The 21,057-nt window shown below is 38.5% G+C and overlaps 1 protein-coding gene across 1 annotated transcript in view; it reads right to left on the bottom strand.

The window, feature by feature from the left end:
• The window catches only part of Mga (MAX dimerization protein MGA), an 85,984-nt gene that overhangs the window by 3,306 nt on the left and 61,621 nt on the right, over nucleotides 1-21,057 (bottom strand). Inside the window, exons 16-22 of the mRNA XM_051144421.1 lie at nucleotides 14,090-14,380; nucleotides 12,462-13,915; nucleotides 9,383-9,510; nucleotides 6,958-7,009; nucleotides 3,831-4,037; nucleotides 1,726-1,837; nucleotides 1,206-1,439 (exon numbers count right to left, since the gene is read on the bottom strand). Coding sequence (XP_051000378.1) covers nucleotides 1,206-1,439; nucleotides 1,726-1,837; nucleotides 3,831-4,037; nucleotides 6,958-7,009; nucleotides 9,383-9,510; nucleotides 12,462-13,915; nucleotides 14,090-14,380 — 2,478 coding nt within the window. The remainder of the gene's footprint in view (nucleotides 1-1,205; nucleotides 1,440-1,725; nucleotides 1,838-3,830; nucleotides 4,038-6,957; nucleotides 7,010-9,382; nucleotides 9,511-12,461; nucleotides 13,916-14,089; nucleotides 14,381-21,057) is intronic.

Raw genomic sequence — 21,057 nt, 5'->3', positions numbered from 1 at the left:
ATTTGTGAATTCAGGTAAGGGGTCATCCAATTCTTTCTTAAAATTCTATTCTTTCTCTGTAATGTTAAACTAATTCTTATTTTTAGAATCCACCCAGATTGATATAAGTCACATTTTCCTGGTCCACATAGCAAGCTGTCCGAAGAATAAAAAAAGAACACATCCTTCTCTAACACACGAGCCAAGTAACATTAAATCAGTGTAGCTACTTCCAGAATTAAGGCAAGAAGGAACTTAAACCACTTTATTTTGTTCCTTAATAGAGACAATGAAAACTGGACTAGTTCAAAGAAATTAAACTATTTCTTTTTAAAAGAAACAACAGGGGCTGGAGAGATGGCTCAGAGGTTAAGAGCACTGTGTGTTCCTCCAGAAGTCCTGGGTTCAATTCCCAACAACCACGTGATGGCTCATAGCCATCTATAATGAGATCTGATGCCCTCTTCTTGACTACGGTGTACGTGTAACCAGAGCACTCTATACATAATAATTAAAAAAGAAAGAAAGAAAGAAAGAAAGAAAGAGAGAGAGAAAGAAAAGAAAAGAAACAACAGTCTCACTGTGTTACCTAGGCTGACCTCAATTCTGAGTCTTAAGCAATCTGCCTGTCTTAACTTCTAAAGAACCTGAGACTTATAGATACATATCACCATGCCCAACTTAATTTTTTAAAAAAAGCTTTTAAAAGTTCCAATTTATGGGGGCTGGAGAGATGGCTCAGAGGTTAAGAGCACTAGCTGTCCTTCCGGAGGTCCTGAGTTCAATTCCCAGCAACCACATGGTGGCTCACAACCATCTATAATGAGATCTGGTGCCCTCTTTTGGTGTGTAGGAGTACATAAATGCAGGCAGAATATTGTATAATAAATAAGTAAATAAAGCATTTTTTAAAAGTTCCAATTTATTTCTCAACCTATAATAAATTCAAGAAAATCAATTGTTCACATACAAAAGCAGTTATGTACTTACTAAAAAACATGTAACTGTAGAATGCTATTAGAACTAGGTCTTAGACATTAGAATACTAAGTGCCTAGAAGTTATTTGTATGTGCAAAGCCAAAAATTGAAAGTCACAACTTAAAGTTCCATTTTTTCTTAATACTCATCCCCAATTTATTTAATTAGAACTCAGCCAAGAGAAGATGTTCAGTCTACTAAATTGGTGTTTATCTACATTAAGAAAAGCAATGGATATCCCTCCTACCTGTGGCCTGGTCTCTTTTTCTGGAAAGAATCAAAGGTTTCCCCCTCCTGTTATTTATGAACATCTGTCCAAGATCTACAGATGACGTAGAAGATCCCTCCAGCTGTTTGCTAATTCTGGGAGACACACCAAACTCATCTGATCCCATCTTCCTTTTCCTTTTCTGTGCCTCTAGTGCTTGTTGTTTTGCGTAAATGTACTCTAGCTTCTTCAGGACCACTTCTTCTGTCTTACCTGCAGGTCGGCAGGGAGGAAAGTGTCACTCTCTGCATGACCCCACAGAACAGTGAGAAATACAGTTACATGAAACCTAGTTGATTTAACTATATTCCCCCAAACTATGAAAGGTAAGAGTGATTATAAATCAGAAGATGTGACTCACTCAAAGTTAACTCTGCTATAAGCCTGGGGATGCCAATCCTTCACTTAAAAAGACTTTCAAAAACCCAGTGACCATTTATTTCTCCTAACTAAAACTGTTACTACTGTGCTCTTTACCAGAGACATTTACATAGCTTACCTGAAAGAGACGATACTTTCCGTATTAAAATATTTCGTTTTCGACTCAAGAGATTTTTCTGCCCTATCAATTTATCTGCCTGGTCTGTTAGTCCTTGAATTTCACTGAATGCCTAGAATAGAAACAGTAATGTCAATGGACCACTTACTCCAAGAAGTATAGGGAGCCCACACAGTTTCTTTAATAAACTATTTTAAGCTAGTATTTTAGAGAACATTATAAAACAACTACTGATGTTTCAGAAACTGATTAATAGACTGAGCTGCGAGAAACAGAACCTCAAAGCCTTGTGCATGCTAGGCAAGTGTTCTACCTCTGAGCTGTATCCTCAACCCAACAGTATTTGTTAAATTGTTTACTAGCTTGTATTTCTAGGGGATGTACAGAATGCTTATTTCTAAAGATCATCACTGAGCAGTATGTTTCCCACTATTTCAAGGAAATAAAAAATAAGTATGCTATGCTTAAGTTTTAATCAAATTAAAAAATGTTTATAAAATCAGTTTCATTACAATAGAGGGATATGAATACTATATGTATGCTTCCCAACTTCTACTTAAAAGTAATGAAATGTTATCTTAGACGGTCTATGTGCAGAGTTAAAAACTTATGCTAACTATTTCATTTTCTTTTTAAGTAACTGTCAACTATTCATAAATGTGTTAAGGGTTATGGAGGTAATTAGTTAGAAGTCAATTGCTTGTCTCACATGCATGAAACCCTGTGTTTAATGCCTGAGAAAAAGAAAATGTGTGCTAAGTTGTTCTTATGCTATGAGTTTTACAGTATAATAAACTGTTAGAAATGCTATAGGTTATAATAAAGAGAGACTAGCACACAAACTTAGAGCAAGTTTCTGACTTGTATATCATTCCTCAGCACTGTCTGTCTGTCTTTTTTTTGACATGATCTCTCACTGGCCTGGAGCTTCACCAAAGAAGGCTAAACTGCATGGCCTATAAGCCCCTGGTGTCTACATACTTCCCCTTACCCAAACAGGAATTGAAAGTATGTGCCACCACACGTAGGGTTTTGTATGTGTGTATGTGGTTTTGTTCTTCTATTTATGTCTCCATATGTGTGCCTATCACATATGTGCCTGTGCTGACAAAGGGTAGTGGATCTTCCTGGAGTTACAGGTGGTTGTAAGATGTTCAACAAGAGTGCTGGGAATGAGCCAGTATGGTGGTGCACACCTTTAGTCCCAGCACTCTGGGAGGCAGAGGCAGGCGGATCTCTGTGAGCTCAAAGCCAGCCAGGTTTACAAAAGGAGTCCAGGACAGCCAGGGCTACACAGAGAAACCGTGTCTTGAAAAAACAAACAAAAGAGTGCTAGGAATGGAACTGGGATCCTCTAGTAGAACAGCAAGCCATCTTTCTAGCTCCACCCAGCTTTTTTTTTTTTTTAATGTAGACTCTGTAGTTGTGAAACTCAAGTCTTTGTGCTTGCAAGATAAGTAGTTTATCGAGTAAGGTATCTTCTCAGCTTTCAGCTTGACTTAAGAATGTAAATGTTTGGGGTTAGAGACATGGATCACTGAGTAACAACAGCAGCACTTACATTGCAAGCATGAGGACCTGAATGTGAATCCTCAGCATTCATGTAAAAATATAAGCATGACTGCATCTGTAACCCTTGCAATGAGATGAGACAGGCAGATCTCAAGAGCTCAATCGTCACCCAGCATAGCCATAAAGGCAAGCTGCTAGTTCTATGAGACCCTGTCTCAAAGTAGTAAAAAAGAAAGTGATAAAGGAAAACACCCAACATCCTGCTCTGATCTCTGCCTATGTGCTCATGGGAACATGTACCTATAGATTCATGTGCTTGCACACCACACCACACCACACACACACACACCCTGCAGTATTTATTGCTTATTTACTAGTTCTGTTTGTGACACAGCATCATGGTATGGCTCAGGCTGACCTTGAACTCACAGCAATCTTCCTTTCTGTTCAGCCTCTTCATTGTGGGCATACCAGTTATGGGCCACCATGACCAACTACTAATTTCACTCAACTATGGATTTCCTTTCTCCTAGTATCTGTAAAATTCTCTTAATTCAACTTATGTTTGTGTATGTGATTTATAAAATACTTACCCGAGTAAGAATGAGACTTTTAGAAACTTTGGAAGAATGAAGTAATCCCAATGTAATCTTCAATTTTTCAAAGAGATCTCTCATTTCACCGCGCCGCCGCCGCTCATTGGCAGTGTGTGTCCGACGGTAATAGGCAAAGGCTTCTGTTTCTTTCTGTGGCTTATCATTCCAGCAATCATCTTTCAATTTTGGAGAAATTAATGGAACCTGTGCAAAAAGAGTGTTTCTTCAGCATCTTCCTCCACCCCAAATGACATTGTTCTATCTCAGATATGCTTTGGATGGTTATAATGGCCTCTCAATTGCTCTATCTTCCCAATCTCTTTTTTCCAAACACCATTTCAACAACACCAACAGTATAAATTCTAATATAGATTAATATAATCATATTATTTGCCAGCTAAAGTTTAGGTGATTCTCAAATGAGAAGGAATCATCTGGAGCTAGAGGAAGGTAAGATCTGGAAAAGCGTATTTAATTCACCGTTATTGAAATTAGTTTTTAGGACACAGAAAAAAAAAAAAAAATCACAATCTCTTTTTTTGGTTTTTCTTTCTTCCTTTCTTTTTAAAAGTGGTCTTTATCTTATTTTTACTTTTTATTCTTTACATATATCACATCTCAACTGCAGTTTGCCGCTTCTCCCAACTGCCCACCCACACATCCCCTCTCCCCTAGATCCAATCCTCCTTGGTTTCCCTTTCAAAAGAGAGCAGGCTTCCCAGGGATATCAACTGAACAGCATAATGAGTTACAAAAAGACTTAGGCACAAACCCTCCTATCAAGGCTGGATGAGGCAACCCAGTAAGAGGAAGGGTTCCAAAATCAGCCAAGAGTCAGAGACATTCCCCACTGCCACTGCTAGGATTCCCACAAGAACACTAAGCTACATAACCTTATGCAATGTGTATGTACAGGACCTACCTCAGACCCATGCAGGGTCCATGACTGTGCCTTCAGTCTCTATGAGCCCCTATGAGGCCTCCTTAGTATCTTTTTTTTTTTTTTTTAAATCACAATCTTGATTGCTAGAAAAGAAATTAAAAAAAAAAATTTCCCCCAAGACAGGGTTTCTCTGCTTAATAGCTCTGGCTATCCTAGAACTCACTTTGCATGTCAGGCCAGCCTTGAACTCTCAGAGATCCGCCTGCTTCTGCCTCTTGAATGCTGGCAAAATACAAATATTTTAAGAAGACTAGAGAAATGGCTCAGTGGGCAGAGTGCTTGCTGTGCAAGCACGAAGACATGAGTTGAGGTCTCCAACATCTGTATAAAAGCTGAGCAGGGGAGGGTGTGCCTCTGTAGCTACAGCACTAGGGAAGTGTAGGTAGGCAGATATGGGAGGCTTACAGACCATCGGCAAGCCTCGCTCCAACAATGAGTTACAGATTTAGTAAGAAGCCCTTTCTCAATGACACTTGACACCCACTTCTGGCCTTGACATCTGGCAAGCACAAACCCCATACACACCCCAAACACACACAATTTAATATAAGTAAGATCTTTCACAAATTGGGGAAGGATCAACTGCCACTCTCTTCTAAATAACCTCTCTCCAACCCTTTCAGGAGGAGGAGGAGGAGGAAGGAGGAGGACTTTTTTTGTACAGGGGGTGGTAGTGGGGAGGACAGCATGACACACTGCACATGTGGAAGTCAGAAAAAAAATTTCAGGGAGTTCTTGATTTTTAACATATCCTATTCTCATTTATTTTATGTATTCTACTTCAATTTTAAATGTATTCACTCACTTATTTATTTATTTGTTTCTTGAGACATGGTTTCTCTGTGTAGCCCTGATTGTCCTAGAACATTCTGTAGATCACACATCCAACTGGCCTTCAACTCAGATGTCCACCTCCCTCTGCTAGGATTAAAGGTGTGCACCACCACCATCTGGCCTAGAAAAAATTTTTTAAGATTTATTTTTTTTAATTATGCACACATGTGTGTCTTTGTGTGGGCCTGTACACCTGAATGCAGGTACCAGCAGAAGCCAGGCTCATTAGATTTCCCCATGGAGCTGAAGTTACAAATGGTTATAAGCCTGATGGGGTGCTGGGAACCAAACTTGGGTCTCTTGGAAGAACAGTACATGCTAATAACCACTGAGCCAACTCTTAGGCCCTAAAATGTATTTCTTAAAAAGAAGTTACTGACATATATAGAGTTATAACCACATACCAATCTTATAATTGGAAATATGCCTTCATCTCTAATAGGGTCCTCAGAAATGACCTGTTATTTGTTTGTATGTATATGGCTTATTTTGAATCTTAAGTAATAGCATAAGCTTATTTTTGCTGTTGCAATGATCTCAACTGACTTCTTGCTATGCCCAAGAGGATTTTGCTCAAATTACTCTTGTGTAACAAGCACTAAATATAGTTTCTAACTCTAGTTTCTCTACTGATTCGTGAGCAATGTAAATGGAGCACATCTTGTCCCTTTGCTTTATAGCTAGCTGGGTGGTGGCACACACCTTTAACCCCAGCACTCAGGAGGCAGACGCAGGCAAATCTGAGATTGAGGCCAGCCTGGTCTACAGAGTTGAGTTCCAAGACAGTCAGAGATACATAGAGAAAACAAAAACTTATTTAAATCTTCCATATTTTACCCTTGGGTTATAAATCTATTAATTTTTAAGTGTATAATTATTTATGTGTATGGGTGCTTTGCTTGCAAATAAATCTATTTTCAAAAACTATATTCATTTTTAACTCCTTCAAATTTATTCTATCTTCTGAGAGAAGTAAAATTAAGGGAAAAAAAGAAAAAGAGGAAAAAAAAAAGAAAAAAGAAAACCAGGCAGTTTATTTGTAGCATATTTGTAAAGAATTTTACAAGCCAATTTTAATGAAGGGCTGGAGAAATGGCTCAGAGGTTAAGAGCACTGGCTGTTCTTTCAAAGGTCCTGAGTTCAGTTCCCAGCAACCACATGGTGGCTCACAACCATATATAATGAGATCTGGTGCCCTCTTCTGGAGTACAAGTTTACATGCAGGCAGAATACTGTATACATAATCTTTAAAATAGTCCTGAAAAAATAGTTAACAGAGCTTATGTTTCAATCATAAAACAAACATTATCATTTTATTAATAATTGTATTAAATAAATTCTAAATACCTTTCGACTCTTTTCAAAGACTTTTTCATCTGCAGAGATATGGCTATGACACCTATAAAAAAAAAGTAGTTTTAATGTTTTACTGAAATTCAGTATCAGATCTACTTCACACGTTATCAAATTATACCACTCAAACTTCCTAAATTACAACCAGTTTCTTTTCTCCAAGGTATACTAGATAGCCAGTTTATCCACCAATACACTTTAGTGTCCAAATAGTTACTAAAATTACAAATATTGTTGTTCATTCATTCATTCATTCATAGGCAGGGCATCATTGTGAAGGGCATCGCTTTTTTTTTTTTTTTTTTTTTTTTTTTTTTTTTTTGATTTTTCAAGACAGGGTTTCTCTGTGTAGCCTTGACTGTCCTCGACTTGCTGTGTAGACCAGGCTGGCCTCGAACTCACAGAGATCTACCTCCCTCTGCCTCCCAAGTGCTGGGATTAAAAGTGTGTGCCACCACCGCCCAGCGAAGCCCTGGCTGTTCTAAACTTGCTATACATATCAAGCTGGCCTCAAACTCAGAGATCTGTTTCTGTCTTAGATTTAGTTATCTGTTCTTTTATAGTTTATGCTCTTTGTATACAGTGGTTATTCTTGGCTCTTTATTATCCCAATCTAATAATATGGTGCATTTACTTACTGAATTCTTAAATGTATCTCGATATAATTTTCTTCAAACTTTGTATAGCTTAACTGTATTAAATTGAAATACATAAATGGTTGGAATCATTTCAAATGTATCAGTATGTAGCCCTCCTTTGCCTGGAACTAGCAATAATCCTCTTACCTTGGCCTTTCCAGTACTGGCATTACAGTTCTGAGCCACCAAGGTAGCCTCTAAACCATTTTTAGACATAACAATTTTCAGGCACATCAAATGTCACTTTATGACTCACAATGTCAGGACAGTATGTGTACTGTCAGTGATTTCTTTTTAAGCATTTACAGCCTATAGGGCTATGTTATGCCCGGAAAGCTTTTATTCCTGTGATTGTTGAAAATAGTTATTTTTAAAATTATATTTTTCTTTTTTGCTGTTTAGGAACTTGGATTTTTTAAAAGATGTATTTATTTATTTATTATGCATACAGTGCTCTGCCTGCATGTACACCTGCAGGCCAGAAGAGGACATCAGATCACATTATAGATGGTTGTAAACCACCATGTGGTTGCTAGGAATTGAACTCAGGACCTCTGGAAGAGCAGACAGTGCTCTTAACCGATGAGCCATCTCTCCAGTCCCCAGGAACTTGCGTTTAAAGTACAGAACTTTCCTATCCATTTGTCCGCAATATTACTGAACTTAGTAGATATAATTAAGTTTTAAGGAATTTAAACTCTCTCACCTTAAGCAATAGCTAACTGAAAGACCTGTCAACAGCTCTGGAGTGCAGACAGCCACTTAGGAGACGGCCTCAAGACACAAGACAAATGAAGCTGCACCTTTCTTCCTGTCTCTCACATACCAATTCCCCTTCCGTACAGAGCGTCCTAACATGGGGTGAGATGGCACCACCAGAACACACACACCTGCACCTCATCAGTGGGACAGGTAGAAACAATTTCATATCTGTACCTCACCTGTTCAGCTAGTAAAATAACTAAATTTATACTTTTAATGAAATATAAAGGAAATAAATTTTGTTGAGTAGTCATCTCTCATTAGCTATAATGGACAATATGTATACTATTTCATCCTATACTCTAAATGGGGGCATATTGGTTCAAAAAATTATAAACCTGTCCAAGGTTAAATATCTCTAAACTATCTAAAGTAGTGTTTTATTTTACTTATTATTTTAGACAAGGTCTTGCTATATAGCTCTGGTTGGCCTAGAACTTGCTATATAGACCACTCTGGCCTCAAAGTCCTTATTGATATAGTACTTTTTAGCAAAGCAGGTAAATTCCTTCCTATTTCAATACCTCATCTAGGCTACCTAGGAGAAAAAGAAAAAAACAAAACAAAACAGAAAACAAACCAACAAACCCTAAAAGAATAGTGGAAGTGGGTCTGTTGCCCAGAGCTTTTTTTTTTTTTTTTTTTTTTTTTTAAGTGTTTATTGGTATTTTGCCTGTGTGAAGACCTTGGAGTTACAGATAGTTGTGAGAATCCACATGGGTGCTGGGAATTGAACTCAGGTCCTTTGGAAGAACAGTCAGTGCTCCTAATCGCTGAACCATCTCTCCAGCCCTGCCCAGAATTTTTTGTTTGTTTGTTTTCTTTATCAAGACAGGGTTTCTCTGTGTAGCCTTGGTTACTCTGGACTCTCTTTGTAGACCAGGCTAGCCTCGAACTCACAGAGATCTGCCTACCTCTGCCTCCCAGTGCTAGGGTTAAGGCGTGCACTACCATGACCGGTTTCACTCCTAGAGTTTTTCTGGGTTCCAAACAATAACTCAAAGGTAAATATGACTTACAGCTGTTTGAAGGACTGTATGTGAGGTGCTGTTGTCTTCTCGTAGGTAATGTTAATTTCCTCTGAGAGTTCTTCTATAGTCTCAACATCCACCTGTTCATCATCCTCAATATAGTCTACATAGTTATTCTGAAATACATTATTAGGACAGTAAATAATGTATTGGGAAATACACTACCTAAGCTTTTCAAATGCATGCTCCACTATTAAACCAACTAGTTTCAAGTAGTGATCTACCATGAGTATTAGTACTTGATATTAGCTTGATAATCACAAAAAGAAATTAAGTCAGAGAAGAACATGATTAAAGTTAATATCAATAACTACATTAACTCGTAGATGTATACTCAGAATTTCTAGAGGCTATATATGATGCTTTGATGTTATTTCTAGAGGACAGCATTCAGGTATGATGCCTTAAGGCTTAAAAAAAGAAAATCTTAAGGTCACACACGTTCAGGCCCTGGGTTTAATACCTACCAACTCCTCATCCCCCCAAAACCCACAGAGCGTTTGAAGAATTTCAGTTTTCAAAAGTAACGCCAAGTATAGTTCACTGTAATGCCAGAACAGAGGCAAGTAAATAAACACTGAGCACTTATCCCAGAAACTCACTGAATATGTTAATAAAGTTATATGCATAATGTGAAATAAACATATTTCCAAGTCCATCTTTAAAAGCAGTGCTCACTATGCCCAAAACTAAAAAACAAACAAACAAACAAAAAAAAACCTCCTATCTTAATATATATATTTTCGCCGGGCGTGGTGGCGCATGCCTTTAATCCCAGCACTCGGGAGGCAGAGGCAGGCGGATCGCTGTGAGTTCGAGGCCAGCCTGGTCTACAAAGTGAGTCCAGGATGGCCAAGGCTACACAGAGAAACCCTGTCTCGAAAAACAAACAAAAACAAAACAAAATAAAAAAAAAAAAAAAATATATATATATATTTTCACTTTACTTTCAAGGCATAATTCAAAATGAGGTATCCCAATCCTTATTTAAAATCTCATGTTTATAATTTTGGAAAAATCACTCCAAAATTAAAGATTCCAAAAGGTTAACAGACACTAAATACAAGCAACAAGCTATTATTTATGGTGTCCACTTCAACTTAAGCATAATTTAAGCAATATGTTAAATTTAGACAAAATATAATTACCCCTAAAGAAAAAAAATGAATAGAAACTAGTTATTAATATAGGCTTGACTTATAATACTTGAACCAAAGGGTGTATGCCTATTTCACAGACACAGGTTATGTCATGTATCCCAGGATAACCTCAAACCTGCAATCTTCCTGCCTCTATCTCCTCACTGATAGGATTATAGGCCTGTGCCCCACACCCATCTAATGCATGATTTTAACTGCAGGCTTTGTAAACAGTATCCAATAATCTCAATAGAACACAAAGCAGTTAGTCATAGATTTCCTCATACAATTCAAACACAAGCCTAGTGATAGGTGTAAAGATAATTTTGGCACAGGACATGCATATAAATATGATAGAGAATTTATATTTTAAAAATCATTCCCACAATGTTTTATATTTTTTAGAAGTCACCGTAAACTTTTGTCAGATTATCAGTATATCCAAGCAAGAGCCCCTGTAAGATTAAGGCATTCCAGAGGCTCTGTGAAGTCTGTTTCACTGATAGCTACAGTCCTCATTCCTTTTTAAGTTGAACTGTTTTGTTTGTTGATGTAGTGTTTACTCAGACACAGAAGGTACTGTACAGTAAGATGTCTTAATAGAACCTTACAATCTCATATTCTTGGATTTATGTCCCTGAAAAGAATTAGCCTACTGAGAAAGTATAAAGCATGTATAAATTATACAATTTTTGAGCTGTGTCCTTATTTATAAATCAATATATAGTACAAGATTAAAATGTTTTAAAGGTATTTTTTGGAGGGCGAGGGGCTATTTCTGAGACAGGGTCTCAATGTTGAGCAGGCCAGCCTCAAATTCACGAGAATCAACCATCTCTTACTTACAGGAAGTAAGGGCATACACTACCATACCAACTATTTTAGTTTTAAACTACTATCTTTTTGTTGTAATTGATAGAGCACGTAGGTATTAACAAAGAAATACCAGAAGACAAAGGAGCTAAATATATCTCAAGGAAGAAATTCTGAAATATAGTTGGCACAAAGGTTTCTATCATTTGCTCCTGAAGAAAGGTGACAATTTAATTTATAGTCTCCCTGAAGCAGCTGTCTATGATCACATGTTTTATACATGACCCTATGCTAGTGGTCAGGAAACCATAGTCCACCACATATTTTATAGTTTTACTGGCCACATTTGGTCACTCACATGTGTGTGGTTGCTTCCATACTACCACAGTAATGGAATCACTTAACCTTTACTATCTGGCCCCTTTATATAGGAAAGAAAAAAAAAATGTAATCTAACTTTTGTCCTATGTCATGCCTGACCCTCAGTTACTTAATGCAGTTAATAGAACCATATATAGGAAACTTATCCCCCTCCCTGCAAAAAAAAAAAAAAAAAAATAATATATATATATATATATATAAAGACCACATTGCAAAGGACTATGATCAAAGACTAGAATATATAACATAGCTATATTACATTTAATACTAAAAGATACAAAGCAACTTTCAGGCAGATTATATTAAAGTACTTGGTGGTACTTTATAGTTTTTCTCCCAAAAAGAAAATATTCCCTCTAACTGCAAGCAAACTCCTTCTCCTCCATTTTTAAAGTTACCCTTTCATTGTTTATTTTATCTGTATCAGGTGCCAATCACATCACGGACGATGTGACAGAAAATGAGATCAAATGGTTGTGGGGTTTTCAAGGTTTCCTTAAAAATTCACTTTGGTAAACACTTTATAGCATCTATACTCCAAAGGATCAAGCTGCCTTTACAATAGTTAGAAGCAAGACACAACGAGTAGCGCCTTAAACACTAGTTGTTTAATAATGATCTAAACCTAGTTACCCAGATGCATATATTAGGTATTAGTGATGCTCTAAGAAAAGCTACTGTCTCGATCATTTAAATCCATGAGGTTTCAGTCACAATAAAAATGGGCTCACCACCTTTTCTACATCAACCTCCTCACTCTGGTAGCCAGAAACAACATCCACAATCTCATCAATAGAATCATCCGTTCTCTCGTTCTCATCTTCCTCATCCTCCTCTTCCAAATCCAAAACAGTGAAGTCAGCACTGCTTCTCCCACTCTTTGTCTCTTGCTTTGGTTTTATCTGTTCTCTTGGGAGCAGTGAGTGACCCTGAAAACGTCTGTTCCCTCGTCTTCCTTTTATAGCTCTCCTAGGAATAATAGAGAAGGCTGCAGAACTAGAAATGCCACTCCAAGAACTATCTTCAGTTTTTAAAACTCCATCACTCTCAATAGTTCCACTTTTTGCAAATAAGTCGGAGATGTCCTGTTCAGAATTTTCTTGGCATTGCTTCGTTTCTGTAAAGAACTGCAAGTTTGCCTCTTTCTTATATTCCTGTGAAATTCCAATGTACTTCTGAGTTAAAGGGCCCTTCGGGTGTTTTCTCCATCTCGCTCTAAGACTGCCTTTCGCCAAAGAATCTTCATAATCCTTGGCCGCCATCTGTGAGTTAGAATGCTGTTCCTTAACTTGGCTCCCTGCTAATTCAATTTTACTTTCTTCCTTAGAGATGACTAGAAATTCTTCTGGGTCCTCTGGATTGTGTAATTCCTGCTGCTGTTCCATCTTCACCTCAGCACATTTTTGAGACCGTACTTTACATACATTCTGGACTGTCCTAATATTGACCTTTTCAGAAACAGCCCTAATTTCTGGAACAGTCTCTTTTTCCTTTGGCCTGTTCTGATTCCTGTTCCCAGATTCTTCATCACCATCTTTGTCTTCATCTGTGTGTGACCTGGTGCTACAGGAGTGTTCGTAAGGTCTGGTATCTTCCATAAGGGTTTCTTCACCGAAAAGATCATCTCCATCATCTGATGAATCATTCAAGGTATCTTCTGAGGCAATAATTCCTGAGTTTTGCTTGCTTACAGCATCTTCTTTTGATAGTACAACTTTCTTAGTTTCCGCCTCTCTTTTGATAGAGTTTGTTTCATCTTTCTGGTCTGCACTCTGAGATTCCTTTTTTATCTGAAGGGAAGCAACATGCTGAAGAACAGAGTTAGGAACAGGCTTTTGTCCGGGGAGCTGCAACAAGGCAAAGCTACCTGACTGCAGAGGAATGAGACTAGTAGTGCCAACAGGCTGCCCTCCAGTCCTGGGTGTTATTTTGCTTTCAGAGCTTGTTTTATTTGCAAGATTTTGAGCTTCAGGAGGAGAAATCCTCAGGGTCAGTGTACCAGCCTGAGAGACAAAACTAGATCCAGAGGAAAGCATTGAAGGTGCCTGAGAAATGACATTTACAGCCGGAGAAGACCCAACAGCCTGAATTACAGGACTCATGACAGAGAAGGTAGAGGATGAAGTAGAAGACGATGGGGTCTCAGAAGATTTGGAAGGAGCTGGTAGACGGATTCCCACCACAGATCCTGGTAAGAAAAAAGAGAGAGAGAAAATTTAAATCACTGCTGCTCATATCAAGTCTTTCAATATGTATTTCCCAGTTTAGGAGGCTGAGAAAGAAAAGTTCTGGTATATCAACGACACCATATGATCAAATGATTCAACAACAAAACCCATCAGAAAGATCTCTAACTTTATACCTGGGTTCCGAAACACGACAGGCTGTAAGCTGGGCTGGGTATTAGAGCCTCGAATCTGATGTAAAGGTAGGAGTTGGACAATCTGCCCATTGGGATGCCTGAATAGGTTCATTCCACTTGGACTCCTAACAGGTTGCAAGACCATCCGCTGTCCCTGAAGCTGTGGGCTTGGGATTGGTCTAAGCGAAGGAGAGCCCTGCTGCACTGGAATCAACAACAACCGAGGGCCCGTACGTTTCACGTTATTAGGAGAGATTTGTGGTGTAGTCACTGGAACTTGAGGGGTATTTTCTGAAAAATAGAAAAATAAGAAGCTACTATCAGAATTTATCTTTAAAAATTACATGGATAGCCCAGTCACTGCGCTGCCAAAAAGGACTCAGCTGCCTCCCTTTCAAGCTCCTTTGCTTCAAGATGCTCTGTCCCCCCTGCCCACCTCCCGCAGGCCATTTCCACCAAGAAAAATGAATGGTTCATATGTCCGCTATACAGAACTGCCACTCTTTCAACCCTTTTGTTGATGCAAGTAAGGGTGATGACCTGCTTCCTGCTGGCACTGAAGATTATATCAATATAAGAACTCAACAGAGAAATGGCAGGAAGACCCTTACTACTGTCCAAGGGATCGCTGATGATTACCAAAAAAGGAAACTAGAGAAGGAGTTTATGAAGAAATTTGGCCTACAATGGTACTGTATTTGAACATCTAGAATACGGAGAAGTAACTCAGCTACAGTTCCTGATACATACTGGACTGGCTAAGGACGACAGGTGAAGGTTCGTGAGTTTTAAGTGCTTATGGCTTTGAAGCTTAAGTGAGGGTTTCCCTTCTGTTCCTTGTCACAAGCTTAAAAACCTCATGGCTTATATAATGTAACCACTTGGGGTCTGCTTTTAACTTGGACTAGTGTTAACTCCATCATGCCATTAAAAATGCATGAATAAAAACAATATTACATAAGATATAATAATGCTGTAAGTAATGTCTAATTTGACTTATTTAAGTTAATGAAATGTTGTCCTCTATAGAATAGTTTTTTGTTTGGTTGGTTTTGGTTTCTTCGAGACAGGATTTCTCTGTGTAGCCTTAGCTGACCTGGACTCTGCTTTGTACACCAGGCTGGCCTTGAACTCACAGCAATCTGGCTTCCTTTGCCTCCCAAGTGCTGGTATTAAAAGTGTACCCCACCATGCCTGGATGATATAATATTTATAGCTAAGAATAATGTATATTTGTTTTGTTTTTATTTTTTGAGACAGGATCTATATGGCCCTGACTGTCCTAGAACTAGCAATGAAGAATAGGTTGGCCTCAAGCTCAAAAGGAAATGCCTGCCTCTGCCCTGAGAACTGAGATTGACAACTGCTACTGCTGTTGTTGTTGTTATTATTATTATAATAAAAATTTTCATTTGTCAGTGGTGATACACACTTTTACTGCCAGAACATGGCAGGGGGATCCTGAGCTTAGAGGCCAGCCTGGTCTACATAGTGAGTTCTTGGACAGTCAGGGCTATATAGACTGTCTCAACAAACAAACCAATCACTTTGATGTTTATAGATCAGAGGAGACAATTCTCTCCTTCTGCCATGTGATTCCAGGGAATAAAACTCAGGTCCTCAGGCTTGGAGGCAAGTACTGTTACATGTACTACCTGCCAAAGAAGAATTGATTTTAAACCTGACTGATTGTCCAGATTGTAGAGCTTTACACTCAAAATGATTTAAAAGGAAAAGCATCAATTCTCAATAAGTACATGTTTCTATCTAGTGAAAAGCAAGAGGTAGACCTCAAAAGCTGGGATCACACTGAAGTTCAAGAAATTATGATTTAATCAGGCATAGTGGTGCACAACTTTAATCCCAGCACTTAGGAGGCAGAGGCAGGCAGATCACAAAGAGAGTCTAGGACAGCCAAGGCTACACAGAGAAACCCTGTCTCAAAACAAAACAACAACAACAAAAAGAAAAACCAACCAAAGAAAAATTATGACTTAATTCTCTTTTTTACAATTAGTCTTATAATTTTCTTTCACAGTTTATACGTCAGAAAGATAGTGCTAAGTAGTAAATGTCACCAAATATATGCTAGGTTCTTGGTTTTTAAACTTATATAATAAATAAGAGAAGCTTAACTTGAGGCTAGAAAGTAGTTAAGAAGAATGGCTATTCTTCCAGAGGACCCAGGTTCACTTTTTAGCACCTGTAAATCTAGGGAAACTGATGCCCTCTTCTGGCTTCTGCAGGCACTGCATACATATGGTACATAGTCATACATGCAAACAAAACACCATACACATAAAACTGGAAAAAAAATTTTTTTAAATGGGGACTGGAGAAATGGCTCAGTGGTTAAGAAAAACAGCTGCTCTTTCTTCCGAAGGACCTGAGTTTGCTGGGCATGGCGCACGCCTTTAATCCCAGCACTGGGGAGGCAGAGGCAGGAGGATCAATGTCAGTTCAAGGCCAGCTTGGTCTACAATGCAAGTCCAGGACAGGCAAGGTGAACACAGAGAAACCATGGAGAGAGACAGAGAGACGAGGGAGAGGAGGGAGTGAGAGTGTGTGTGTGTGTGTGGGGGGGGGGTGGTGTGAGGGGAGAGGGGAGGGGGAAGGAGGGAGAGGAGAGGGAGGGAGAGAGGGAGGGAGGGAGGGAGGGAGGGAGGGAGGGAGAGAGAGGGAGGGGGAGAGAGAGAGGGAGGGAGAGAGAAAGGGGGGAGGGAGAGAGAGAGAGAGAGAAGGACCTGGGTTCAATTCCCAGAACCTACATGGCAGCTTACAACTGTCTGTAATTCCAGTTCCAGATCTGATACCCTCACACAGACATACATGTAGGCGTAACACCAAGGTACATAAAAAATTAAACTATTGAAAAATAAAAGTGTTACAAAAAGAGGTTTAATAATTTGTGGAAATAATCTCAAAACAAACAAAAAACTATTCCTGGTTCAATGATATGGAAATAAAGCATGGTTAGAAAGAAGGGGGGAAAGCCGGGCATGGTGGCACATGCCTTTAATCCCAGCACTCAGGAGGCAGAGGCAGGTGGATCACTGTGAGTTCGAGGCCAGCCTGGTCTACAAAGTGAGTCCAGGACAGCCAAGGCCACACAGAGAAACCCTGTCTCAAAAAACCAAAAGAAAGAAAAAAGAAAAAGAAAAAAGAGAAAAGAAAAAAAAGGGGGGGGGGAGTTTTAGGATGAAGAAGAAAAAAAAGGTAGAAACTTAAAATGCAGAAAATGTGAATTAAAAGCCATTAGGGAGGGGCGGATGGGAGGCCAAGGAAAGAAGATGTCTGGGAGTTTGAGGCCAACTTGGTCTACAAAGCAAGTTGTGGGACAGCCAGGACTACACAGAGAAACTCTGTCTCAAAAAAAATTACAATAAAAAAGACATATCAAAATATTAATAGTAATAAATGAGATTTATTGCTTAGAAGAGCTACTTGGAAACACAAGATGAGAAAAGATAATAGAGTTCTAGGGTAAAGAAATGGATGTAATGGTAATGATGAGTACAAACAAAATTGATCTAATATTAATTTAAATAAGCAAACTTCTCTGATGTTGGTAATAAAATATCTTAAGTTTGCCATTTATTACCTATGGAATTTAATACTGTGCAATTTTAATAAAAATAAGCATCTGAGGGCTGGAGAGATGGCTCAAAAATTGATGCTTTTGTGGAAGACAGAGGAGTTCAGCTCCTGGCAGGCATGTTAGGAAGCTCAAAAACTGCCTGTAACTCCAACTCCAGAAAAATGTTAAACTCTCCTACCCTCCAAGGACACAAACATAAAGGTAGACTGACTGTCTGTCTGTCTGTCTGTCTCTCTCTCTCTCAAGAAAAACCATGGGCATAGGGGCTGAAGAGCTGACTGATGTTAAAAGCACCAGCTACTCTTTTAGAGAAGGAAGGTTCCGTTCTCAGAACCCACATGGCAGTCTCTGTATCTCTAGTCCCAGAGAATCTGGCATCCTCTTCTGGCCTCCATGGGCATTTCACCTATGTGGTGCAAAGACACACAGGCAAAACACCCATAAACATAAAATAATTTAAGAAAACGCACCTAGTTGGGCATGTTAACACAACTTTAACTCTAGCATTTGGGAGGCAGAAGCAGACATATCTCTATGAGTTCAAGGCCAGCCAGAGCTATACACTAAGACCCTGTTTACAACGGAAGGGTGAAGCACATCTGATATAATTTTAAAAACACATTACCTTTTCAAACTGATAGCTCAAAGCCTAATTTACTCCATTTAGATAAAGAAACCCTTATCATCCCCTCTAAATATGTGATCATTCACTTAAATGTGCCAAAGAAAAGTGAATAGAGGGAAGAAAAACAAATGAAAAGTCAGCCACAAAATCTCCAAGCTGAGATTCCCATTTATGAGCTAAGAAAAAAGCCACGGCACTTCCTTAGAATAGCAGTTATCTAAGTTTGCTCTATTCAGAAAAATGAAATGCTCTTAATTTTATATTTAAGGTAGTATGTGGATAAAGAATAATGTTCCATTTATGGAAAAACAATTCCCATTTTTAAAAATATTTTGATTACATATAGATCAAAGTACCCCTTCTTTTGAGATTTGAGTATTGAGATCTGAACCCATATCCTCACACATGCTAGCAAAATGATGCACTGCTGAGCAGTGTGTGCAGGACTTTTTTCTCCTTTTTGTATACAACAGAGTTGGAATTCCGTATGTGCTTCTATATCTAGCACTTCAGTACCAATTTGTGTTGTGTTTTTATTTTTGTTTTGACAGAGTTTCATGTAATATACATAGGCTGGCCTCAAACTTTTAGGTTTCTTTTGTTGTTGTTTCAAGACAGGGTTTCTCTGTATAACAATCCTAGCTGTCCTAGACTCACTTTGTAGACCAGGCTGGCCTTGAACTCACAGAGATCCACCTGCGTGCCCTCACCCCCAGCCCGGCACAACAGGAGTTCTTACCTGCCAAGCCAACTCTCCAGCCCCTACTACAGTGTTTTCTAACTTTAGACACAGAAATAAAGCAAACCATAAGCTCAGATCATAAGCTAAGTAGCTAACAGAATTTTATTACTATTGCCAGTATATTTATTTATGGAGTTCATCTCTGCTCCCACAAATAATGCTGGCATCTAATCATCGTTTCTTCTTTTAAAAATACATTTGAAAAGTAGAGACAGGGCTGCAAAATTGGCTCAGCAGTTAAGACCACTTACTGCTCTTGCAAAGGGCCTGGGTTCAATTCTCAGCACTCACATGACAACTTACAATCATCTGTTACTCCAGTCCCAGGGGATCTGAACCCTCTTCTGAACTTCTCCAGGGCTAGGCACATATGTGGTACACATACATACATACATACATATGTTCAGGCAAAACACTAACACATATAATAAAGAATTTAAGTAGATATAAGTAAATGATAGTATAGGTGACATTGAGAGTAATATGTATACTTTGAATAACTGAAATCTATAAAGCAATGTAACTAAAACAAACTAGAGTTCAGAGGGCATAGTTTGCGATAGAATGTTTGCTTCTACATGAAGCTATATTCCCCAAGCACTACAAAACAAAGTGTGCAGAGAGGCTGGAATCGACAGCCTGGAAAGATGGACCCGCAGTTAAAGTTCATCCTAAACAAGCAAGAGGAATGGAGTGTGCATCCCCAGGATACATATAAATGCTGGGTATGAGAGCAGCCTACCTGTAATTTCAGGTTGAAAAGGCAGAGACAGGATCCCCAGGGCGCACTGGTTAGTAATACTAGCTATACCAGTGAGCTCTGGGTTTCACTGAGACCTGTCTCATTGATTAAGTGGAAAAGAGATATATACACACATCCACAAATGTGCGTAAAAATGAGATAAGAGAGCAGAAGAGCTGAGTCATCAGTTAAGAGCATTGGTTGCTCTTCTCGACGACCAGCACTCCCATGGTGGTCTTCAACCATTTATAACTCCAGTCCCGGGGATCTGATGCTCTTTTCTGACATGCAGGCAAAACACTCATAAAATAATAAAACACATTAAATAAACACATAAAGTAATAAAATAAATAAACATAATAAAATGATAGAAATGAACCCTGAGATCCAAGAGGAAATCAAAATAGCTTTACCTACAATGATCTCACCTCCAAAATTATAAAGTATGTTAAACTAAATGTGCTTTACATATATTCAGAAGCAGAAGACAAATTTAATACTACAGTTCATTTTCCTTTCAATAAGCTTTCACTTACAAACTAAATTCCCATAACTTAAAAGTCTGAGACAAACTTGGATCATGTTTTCAAATTCAAACATATTTAATAGGAAATATATCAGTAACTAAAATAGAACTGAGCTATTTGTTTCCCCTTTAATCTTTCCCCCCACATTAGTTCTATTATAACTTATATGGGCATGTATATGCAGACTTTCTCCTTCCACCTTATTATGAGGTTCCAGCAAATGAACTCAGGCTGCCAGGCTTGGACAGCAAGTGCTTTATCTACTGAGCCATTTCCCTAGTTTCTCCACATTAACTCTTTGAGAGAACTAGAAGAATCATTTATTTGTTTGTTTTAGAATCACATTTTTAGCTAGTTGTATTTAAATATAAAAATATAAAAATGGGTGCTGTAGACAGCTCAGCACTTGTTGCTCTTGCAGAAGACCTGGATTTAGAGGGTCTCATATCCTTTTTTGGCTTCTGTGGGCACTGCATGTATGTGGTCCACAGGCATACATAGATAAATAAAATAAAATATACACATAAAATAAAAATTTATTTAAAAATTATCAAAGCAGTGGGCTGAAGAGATGGCTCAGAGGTTAAGAGCACTGGCTGTTCTTCCAAAGGTCCTGAGTTCAATTCCTAGCAACCAAATGGTGGCTCACCACGTGTAATGAGATCTGGTGACCTCTTCTGGCGTGCAGACACACATGCAGATAAAGTGTAAGTAATAAATAAAAATTATCAAAA

This window comes from Acomys russatus, chromosome 4, assembly GCF_903995435.1.
Source record: "Acomys russatus chromosome 4, mAcoRus1.1, whole genome shotgun sequence".
Classification (NCBI taxonomy): domain Eukaryota; kingdom Metazoa; phylum Chordata; class Mammalia; order Rodentia; family Muridae; genus Acomys; species Acomys russatus.
Note: the sequence above shows the minus strand (reverse complement) of the source record. Positions and strands in the feature narration are given on the sequence as shown.